At 53.1% G+C, this 9,555-nt stretch overlaps 1 gene segment (V, D, J or C); it reads right to left on the reverse strand.

Moving 5' to 3' along the window:
• Positions 1 to 7,634: 7,634 nt before the first annotated feature.
• LOC112548512 lies at positions 7,635 to 9,346 on the reverse strand. The segment is given in 2 exon segments: positions 7,635 to 7,951; positions 9,295 to 9,346. Coding segments are annotated over 2 exon segments (369 nt in total).
• Positions 9,347 to 9,555: the final 209 nt, after the last annotated feature.

Consider the following 9,555-nt stretch of genomic DNA (forward strand, 5'->3'; position numbering starts at 1 on the left):
CGGTCCGAGCGTTTTGGGGGCTGAAGCACTGCGTTGCAAGGGCAGATGCTAAAAGGAGGGTGCTTTTATTAATAACCTGTTAAAGATAATTAATGAGTTAAACTGCAGCAATGACACAGAAAAGCTGCCAGGGGATTGAAATAGGATCAGGAGTCAGGACCTAAAGGTAGCAGGTCCCAAAATGACTGAAGCAAACCTTTGTACTTCAGTTGGATGCTGGAGCAGGGTGCACAGCGCCCTCGGGTGCTGCTTTTCAGGCTGCTGTGAGGTGCCAGACAACATTGCCCTTGTTGAGATCACTGTGTCTTTGGCATGTCCTCAGCTCTCGGGCTGTCCATCTGCAGGTGCACAGTGCTGCTGGATTTATGTGTGCATGTGGCCAGGATGCAAGTACTTCAGGTTGGGGCCTCAGATCTGAAGCCCTGGAGTGAAAACTGTCCTGGGAGCTGGACACCCCTGGACTGAGGCTGTGGGCTCTCTGTGTCCTCTCTGGCCCCTGGAGAGGGTTTGTTTTTCTCCCTGAGCAGTGAGGGCCCCTGGGAGCACAGCCCTGCCTAGTAGGCCTGTGTGAATAGGGAACTATTCGATTTGGATCTGGATTCAGCTGTTTTGGATGTCAGCAATTCGATTCAGAGCTCCAAATCATTTTTCCTCTTTGATTCAGTGCAGCCAATTCAGAGATTTGTCCATAGGGTATAATGGGGAATAAATGAAATATCTATAACTTTGTTGTTTTTTGCCTTATTCAGATGAAACTTGCAGGGATGGTAGCCCCTGCAGAGAGTATGAGGCCTGCTAAGTTTAAAGGAGACAGGTGCAGGGGATTTTGGGAAACTGCACCTCAGGCTGCTGACCAGCGTAACATGGGTAACACTGTGTGTGTGTGTGTGTGTGTGTGTGTGTGTGTGTGTGTGTTAATGCACAGCGGGGTGAATACTGCAGGCCTGCTAGGTCCTGCTGTGGCCACAAAGCCTGCCAGCTATCAAGGAGATAAGTGCAGGGGGGAGTCTGGCTTCTGGGGCCCTGCACCTCTGGCTGCTAACAGGCAAAAGTTGTGGCGTGGGTGGGTGACACTGTGTGTGTTAAGGTGTGCCCTCACTGGCGCTGGGGCCTCTGCACAACACGGCAGTGTGCCCCAGTGAGGTCTTCTTCTTCCCTACCGCCTTGGTCCGGTCCACCACTGTAAACAACAGCAGGTCAAAATAACTGAGCTGGCTCAACACCAGTAGCAGCAGCAGCATCAAAGGTACCCAAACAGAACTGTCACAGCGCCTTTCTTTTTATAAAGGTATTGGCAGCAAGACTTAAAAATATTGTGTTGTGTTGGATATATGATGTTACTCATGGCATGTGCTAGCTTATCTTGTATTTTTATGTCTATATGTTTATTATGGAGAAAACAAAAGGAATACTTAAATATATAGATATCTATAGATATATCTTTGGAAGCTTTCAGGTTGAAAAACCCTTTGTCAGGCTGAGGAAGTACCTGCAGTTGGTGTGTCTTCTGGTCCTGGATGGAAGGAATAGTGAAGAAGCCAGAGGCTGGACTGTCATGCAATGCAGGCAAGAAAGCTAGTCAGTGAAAATGGAAATGGAGACTTCACGGGGTGAGGGACAGACTGGGGTGGGGATTGAGGGGTGGGAAAGTAGGATGTAGCAGTGCAGGTAAAAGTGCAGAGGTGCCTGGGGAGTCGGATGTTCGCCAGGTTGCAGTGTGTCTGAATTCCACTGTCTAATCTAATCTTCTCCAAATCCAAATCATGGTCCAAAGCTTCACACAGCCCTACTACCTAGCTCCAGGCCAGGGGGTGTCTGTGTCTGCAGGCTCCTGGTTACTGCATCCAAAGGATTCTCCCCTCCCAGCCCTTTCCTGGGGGGAGGGGTACAGGGCCTGAGCTGTTGGAGTTGGAGTTTGGCAGCACTGGAGGGGCAGCAGAGCTCTTGGGTATGGGTCTGGGTCTGGGTCTGGGTCTGGATCTGGGCTGGACTGGGCTCAGCTTGTGCCCTTGGTAGCTGCTTGGCAGGTAGATGGTACAAGGAAGGAGGCTGGGATGGGCCTTAGATGCTTGGTCAGAATCAGCATCTTCTTTTGTCCAGGCTCTGGTGAGGGCTTTGAGCCCCTGGCCTGGTCTCCTATGGAGTACTTCATGTGGCAGAATAGCTCTTCATCTGCTGGTAACAACCCTGAGGATTTCTCTAATCTAATGTAACTGGTTTGAGCTCCAACAGTACCTGTCTCCCTGATGCTGTCCTCATCACTTATGCCTGCTTCTATCATGCACCAGGGTTGCAGTGTTGCTGTGGTGGTGATGGTGCAGGAAGCCAGGGCTTTTGGGGAGGTATTGAGCATTGCACCCAATGCATAGTTGGCTGAGTTCATGTCAGACAATCTTTGATTACACAGAGCCCTTCCTCAGGGTTGGGGTAGAATCCCATGAAGCCTGAGCTAAGTAGCAGGTAAAACCCTGGAGAGCTCTTGGGCACAGCTCTTATTTCAGATGTATGAGTGCAGGACACTTTGCTGTGTTTCCTACATGTTGCATATGGAAGCCAGGGAGCCTACTACACCATCCCAGCTGACCCAGCATCATGTTGTTATGCAAAACGCACTCCTCAGGCTGCACAATGCCCTGCTTTGCTGTGTCTCTGTGCATTCATGGCCGTCTGTCTTTGGCACAGTAGCACATGTCTATTTGTGCCCCTACATTTCCCATTAGCAGTGGGCTGTGACCACTGCCTCTCGGGACTGAGTTTTGTGAGCTCAGGGGCTCACCTGTGCCCATCTGTACCTGAGCTGTAGATACTGGGGTTGTATAATCCTGGTAGCCAGACTTACTTTGTATGAAACTGGAATATTTGTGGGGCTCATATGTCACCTGGGATTCTGGGCATTTGGATCTACTGGAAAGGATGATGATGACTGACCGAAATGTGAGATTCTGTCAGGAAAAGAAAGAGTTAAATCTTGCTGCCAGGTTTCCTCACTCCATAGCCTTCCCTGTCCTACCCCTGTTCCCAGGGCTGTGTTGCTCTGGTCACTGCTGTCCTCCTTGGGGCCACTGGAGAAGGAACTGCAATAAGTTTTTGACATTAACTCTAATTGGAGTTGCTTCACTGTGGGAGTTTGTAGATGACACTTTAAAGTGGGTTAAATGTCTTTTGCAATGCTTTAATGCCACTGCTGTTTGCACATTTGGCAGTGTATTGCACTTTAATTCCATCCACTGTTGCACATTCAGTGGTGCAATGTGCCTTAAATGATTTTGGGAGGCAGCAAATGACTTTGGGGTGCTGCAAACTAAAACACCTCCAAGGAGTTTGTTGCCTACCCTACAGCTGCAGAGGAAAGTGCTGGGCTCTGTGCAGCTCAGGGGCAGTGCAGACAGACTGTGCAGGCAGCCTGGCAGCAGCCCGGGAAGGCAGGCTCCACAGAAGGGAGAAAAAAATGGAAGCGGTGAGCCTAATCCCACTGCCTCCAAGCCTGCCTGCCTACCTAAGCTGTGCAGGGCCCTGGTGCTCCCCTCCACAGCTGCAGTGCCCCCTGGAACTGCCCGAGCTGGGTGCCTGCGGGTGGGTGCCACTTGCGGGGGGGACTGCCGCTGCCGCAAGGGGAGGCACCAGCACTCCCCTCCCTGCCCCCTGCAGCTCAGGAACTGTTCTGCTCACCAGCAGCTCTCTCTCTCCTCCCTGCCACTGGAGAGGCAGCTAAGGATCGGGCTCCAACATGGGTGTGCATGACACAGGGGTTTACTTTGCCCTAAACTGAAGCAGTGTTTTTAAAAAGCCACCTTTTCAATTTAGAGAGAATTAAACCCCTGTGCCATGCACGAATGCCCTGAGTCCCTTGCACAGTAATTGCTGGAGACGGTGAATCTCCCCTCAAGTGACAATACTGATGTGAAACTAACCTGTAAAGGCCACCAGGTTCAGGTCACCTCATGTTGCTACAGGTAGAAAATACCTTGTCAAGCTACTGCATGAGTACAAAGTTGATCCAGGGACCCATCTTCACTGGAGCTGGAGGACAGAGATCTCGGGGCACTGGCTGAGCACTGCACAGAGCAGGGGCAGTGGATTCTCTCCAACTTCAGCCTGGGCAGACAGATTTGAGCAAGGACCTGGCACTGCCCTTTGCATATCCTCCTTGCAATAAGGGGCATGAGCCTCTCCCGCTAATGAGCTGATATGTCTACACTGGGGCAGTGACAGAAATTGGGGCTACACAGTCCACAACAGACCCAGGGCTGCCAGTGGCTAAAACTTCATGAGTGACCCCCCACACCTCTGACCTGTGGCCTGAGGACCAATCCCAGGCATACTGCACTCCACACTAAAGGTCCAGTTTTGCCCATGAGCATCTGTAGGGGGAGAAGATTGTCTGGGTTCAGAACAGGGCAGGTGCAGGTGGTGACTGGCCATGGCTTGGGGTGTGTGCAGCATGATACCCCCTCTCCAGACTGGGGTGGATGAAGCATGGCCCACAGTCAAGAGGTTTAAGGAATGTCAGCAGCTGATGCCCAGGGCCACACGCAGGCTGTGGGCACTCATCTCACTGAGCCCCTGTGACCGTCACAGCTCCCTGGGGCAGGGTTTTCCCCATGTGTTTCCAGGGAAGGACTTGGTATCTCTTCCTGTGTCCTCAGCACCCACCGTCTCGGGCTGGGAATGCCTGAGAAGCACACAGCAGCTGCTGCCACTGCCAGAAGATGCTCAGCACTTCCTCCTTGGGCCCTTATGGGAGAAAACCCATGGTCCAGCCAAACTGCTATCCATGCCCAGGGGGAAGGTCCCATGGCTCTGCCAACCGGGAGAGGTCTGACAGGTGACCTTCTATTAACACAGGAGCAGGACTGTGCCTGGGCTTTCTCTTGGTGCTTCTGTCACACAGGGACAGGACAATCCCCAGGGCCTCAGGTTAGTCCCTTCCCAATGTTGTAGGTCATATTCAGCCATTAACACCAGTGCAGAGTGTGGAGAGCTCCCTCATTTCAGTTTGGGCTACCCTTCCCTGGACAAGGCATGGGGCAGGTAGATATAAGCCTGCATGAGTTGAGCTCTTACTTGTGGTAAATCTCTCTAGCTTAGCAGAGTCAATATGTTTGCACCCCCTTGGAGTCCGGTCTGGAGTGGGGAAGGGACTCCCTGGTCACAGACATCATGTGGTAGAGTTGAGTCCCCTTGGAGAATGTGAGCCCTGGAAGTGAGCTGAGGGCTATCTGAAGGGCTGTAGTCCATGCTGGAAGTGGGAATTACTCTATCCTGGAGAGACCTGAGTGTGGGCTTGTAAAACCAAGTGTCTGGAGTGGAAGCAGCAGGGGCTGGGCCCTGGTTTGGGGCTCACTGTGCAGACCCGAGGGGCTGTGGCTTGTCTTTGCAGGAGCCAGCTGGCAGCAGGACAAAGCAATTTAGACAAGGTAGCTGGCCCCTGATTTACATCTTCCCTCCCTTACCCCAGCCCCCGCTAAGGATTTAGCCACGTTAGGAAATCCATTGCACACATTGCTGGGGTCCTTGAGTTTCTGGTTGCTCATCTGCAGGTGCAACAGGCTCTGGGAGTTGTTCTAGGAGATAGTAAATCACCCTTTCACAAGCAAGGAGTGCCACTAGCTGGATCCAGTATTCTTTATCTCAGCCACCCAGCTCAGCCCCTTCCCAGGAGCCTGCTGGAACCAGACCATGTAGGAGTCCACGAAAGTAAACTCAAAGGATTTGCAGGAGACATGCAGAGACTCTTGATGCTTCCTCATGTCCCATGCAGACTACCCCAGCTGCAACTGGAACCAAGCACCTGAGAAACAGGGTAGGATACACGAGTAACTATTATCAGGGCAGCATCTGTGCAATGCTCCCCCCTGTCTACCTGCCTGTGGGAGGTTGAAATAACTACCAGAGCTGCTGCCAGGACAAGGAGGTGAAGACCAAATCCCATCTTTGTTTCTGGGGAAAGCTTTTGGGTGTTGGCTGCTCACTGTGCAGACCCGAGGGGCTGTGGCTTGTCTTTGCAGGAGCCAACTGGCAGCAGGACAAAGCAATTTAGACAAGGTAGCTGGCCCCTGATTTACATCTTCCCTCCCTTACCCCAGCCCCTGCTGCTTCCTCCTTTGATGGGGAGCAGCTGTGCTGAGCAGAGTTAGCAGGTGCTGGACTCTCGTATCCCACCTCTGTGAAACTCCCACTCCAGGCCCCGGGGCCCTGATTGCCCCTAAAGGGACCTGTCCCCACCCCTGTCAGAGTGGTGCCTCCTGGTGTGGAGGTGTCTGAGGCCAGGGGGAGGCTGCCCAGTCCCTGCCATGGGCTACAGAGGAGCAGAGAGTCAGGACTGGGCTTCCTGGGTACAGTCACTCACAGTGGTGCTGAGAGCCAGAGAAGGACCATGTGTATTTGGGGTTTGGCCAGAGGATGCAGGCCTGAGGGGCCCATCTCAGGGCAGTGCCTGCTGTGCTTCTCCCTAATGCCTCCAGGACCATATGGGGGTGCTGGAGATGTAAGAGCCCCTCCTGCTGCATCTGGTCCCTGGGAGGGGCCATCTGCAGCTGCTCTCAGGTGCCAGGCTTGGCTGGTGCTGAGCAGAGAGCAGGGTCCAGGCCCTCATGCCATCCCCCTTGCCTCCTGCTCCTGCTGCTCTACCTGGTAACAGTTGTGGGCTCTTCCCGCATTGCCGCCTGGGTGTGAGGGTGCGGAGGTGTTGGCCTGTAGTGATCTCTGCCTTGCAGGTGTCCCGGGCCTGGTGCATCAAAAGGGGCTGGAGCCTGGGGAGGCACCAGGCTGGAAGGAGCTTCAGAGCTGTGTCTGTGCAGGGGGCTATCCTCATCCAGGCTTCACCATGGGAATGATCCCTGCAGAGGTTTTCACCTGAGAGTGTCAATTCAGCTAAGTAAAAACATGAGCTTCCAAGATGCCAAAGGGTTTGGACACCCCAATTCTATAACAACCTTCGGGATTGATGTGTCAAGCATCCCTGAGGGCCTTTGAAATGTCTGATGAAATACAAAAGCAGAAAGGAAGATCCTGAGTGCCTGCTGAGGATGTTAGGGCCTAAGAGCATTTGAGGAGGTTGACAAAACTCTCTTCTCTGGTGGGCATGAAGATGATTTCTATGGGAGCCAAAGGGAGTTAGGAACCCTCCCACTGTGCAGGAAAAACTGGAGTGGGAGAGAAGAGCCTGGGTACTTCCCCTCAAGCCTTTGGAAATTCTCTGTTTAATACAATTGCAGGAAAGAAGTGTTTTTTTTTTTTTGGGGGGGGGGGGGGTGGGTTTAAGTTAAGGGTATTGTGCTGGTGGCCCTTTGGGCAGACAGGGCTTGGCATTCCACAAGTGCCTAAAGAAAGTGGGGAGTCCCACTGCCATACCCATTCATGCTGATGAGGACCCCAAATGCTCAGTGATGAAACCTCCTTGAGATATGTACTGCTTGCTGACATCTGTCTGTCAAATGCCCAGTGAAGCTCTCAGGCCTTTCTCCCTGGAATGTCATCAGCCTGAATATAAGGTCCAAGGATGATTCTTTTGGAGTTTCCCTCCAAATGTGTGAGGTTTCCAGGTAGAAATGTCCTTGTCTGAGCTATTGTAATTTTGCTACATTAAGAAGAACAGGCTTCCCCTTTTTGTGCAGCCCCTGCTCTGCTCTGTGTCACTGTGTCTCTGCACAGTAATACGTGGCGGTGTCTGCGGCTGTCGGAGAGCGCAGCTGCAGGGAGAACTGGTTCTTGGAGTTGTCCTTGGAAATGGTGATGCGGCTCTGGAAGGATGGGTTGTAGCTTGTGCCACCACTGCTTCCAACTATGTACCCCATCCACTCCAGCCCTTTCGCAGGAGGCTGCTGGATCCAGCTCCAATAGACGCTACTGCTGATGGAATAGCCTGTGACAGTGCAGGTCAGGGTGAGAGTCTCTGCAGGCTTCACCACCCCTGGGCCAGACTCAACCAGCTGCACAGCAGAGAGGACACCTAAAGAAAAGAGAAAGTAGGTGAAGAAGAAGGTCCAGGGAGGAAGCCCCAGAGCTCTGGCTTCCCACCAACCTTCCCCACAAGCTACATGGGAGAGAAGACTGAGGAGTAGGAATAAGGAGCTCATTGCTGTTGCCCTATAACAAGGGAGACTCCCAGCAGGCAGGAGGGGGCTGGGCATGGACTGAGGCTCCACAGCCCAGAGGCTGTATTTAACTTGGAGCTCCTGGTCAGAGATTTGCATGTGGTACCCAGGAGGGTATAAGCAGCCCTGGGCTGGGAGTGCTCAGCACAGGGCCCTCCTCTCTCTGCACAGGGCTCTGAGTCTCTGGCACAGAAGAAGATGCTGGGATCAGCACAGGGGAAGGGCCGGTTCTTGGATCCATGGCTGGGCCAGGCTGTGGACAGGGGCTGTGGGGTCAGTCCTCTACACCTCTCCACCCCCTGGATGACATAGCATGAGTCTCTCAGGGGCCCTTGATTCTCAGCCTTGGTCCCTCTGGGCCTTCTCTGCTCAGTTGGGATAAAACATCCCCGCCTGCCTGGTGGACAGGAGACAGTGGCACCTGGCAGAGATGAAGCCAGGTCCCAGCAGGTCATGTTGGGTGCCCATGTGTCAGTAACCTGAGTTAGGGTACGGGTACTTGGGTCTGTAGGGGTCTGGACACCAGAAAAGTCCCCTGAGGTTGCAACACTAGCTGGGGGAGCCTGGGGGCCAGAGGGTCTCATGGCTGAGGCCCCCAGTCCTGAGGCTGGTCCCTGGTAGTCAGTCCCCTATGGGATGCACAGGCCCCTGAGACCTAATAAGATCCCCTCCTTGCTCCTGGTGCCCAGCTGGGAGATGAGAGCTGTCTCCTCTCTATGCCTTGGGCTCCAGGTTGGGAGCCCCAGAGCTGAAGAATTGCAGTGAAGTCTCCACTGGAGCCCGGCACCCCCCAGGCCTGAGGCTAGGGTTTTCATTCTTGTGTCCCTATGTGGACCCTGGGGTTTATTTCCCCTGGCTGCAGCTGCCTTGATGTGTCTGGCTCATGAGTGGTGTGGTGGGTATCAGTGCAGTGCCCAGGGATTTGTGTGCAGGATTGTACAGAGCCCACCGCGACTGCACGTTATATATATATATATAAAAAAAGAAGATTGTGGGTTCTGGAGAGTGGGTGTGACTAGAAGTGTTGTAGAGAGACTGTGAAGGAAGGTGGCAGCTGATGAATCTGTGCTGGCAGTCAGTAGGTGAGTGCAGGGGTTCAGGGCAGAGGATGCTGACATCCTAATGGAGAAATGAACATGGCTTTAGCTAATAGTCCTTGCTCTTGCATCCCCCTGCCCCCAGTGCAGAAAACACTCACTCAGGGGGGCTTCCAGCAGGGAAAGCAAAACCAGCACCAGTGTCATGGTCATTGTGACGTATGCCCGGTATCCCCAGCAGGCAGGAGGCGGCAGGTCTGGGGATACACTGAGGCTCCAAGAGCCCAGTTGCTGTTTAAGGAGGAACTTTCAAGGCATTAAGCAAGAAATGGGGTACATCATTTACCTGTGCTTGTTTTATATGGATCCTTTGCAAGTCTCACTGAACATAAAGTGGATGTGTCTGTTGATTAGCAGGAACC

This window comes from Alligator sinensis, unplaced genomic scaffold (assembly GCF_000455745.1).
Source record: "Alligator sinensis unplaced genomic scaffold, ASM45574v1 scaffold430_1, whole genome shotgun sequence".
NCBI lineage: Eukaryota > Metazoa > Chordata > Crocodylia > Alligatoridae > Alligator > Alligator sinensis.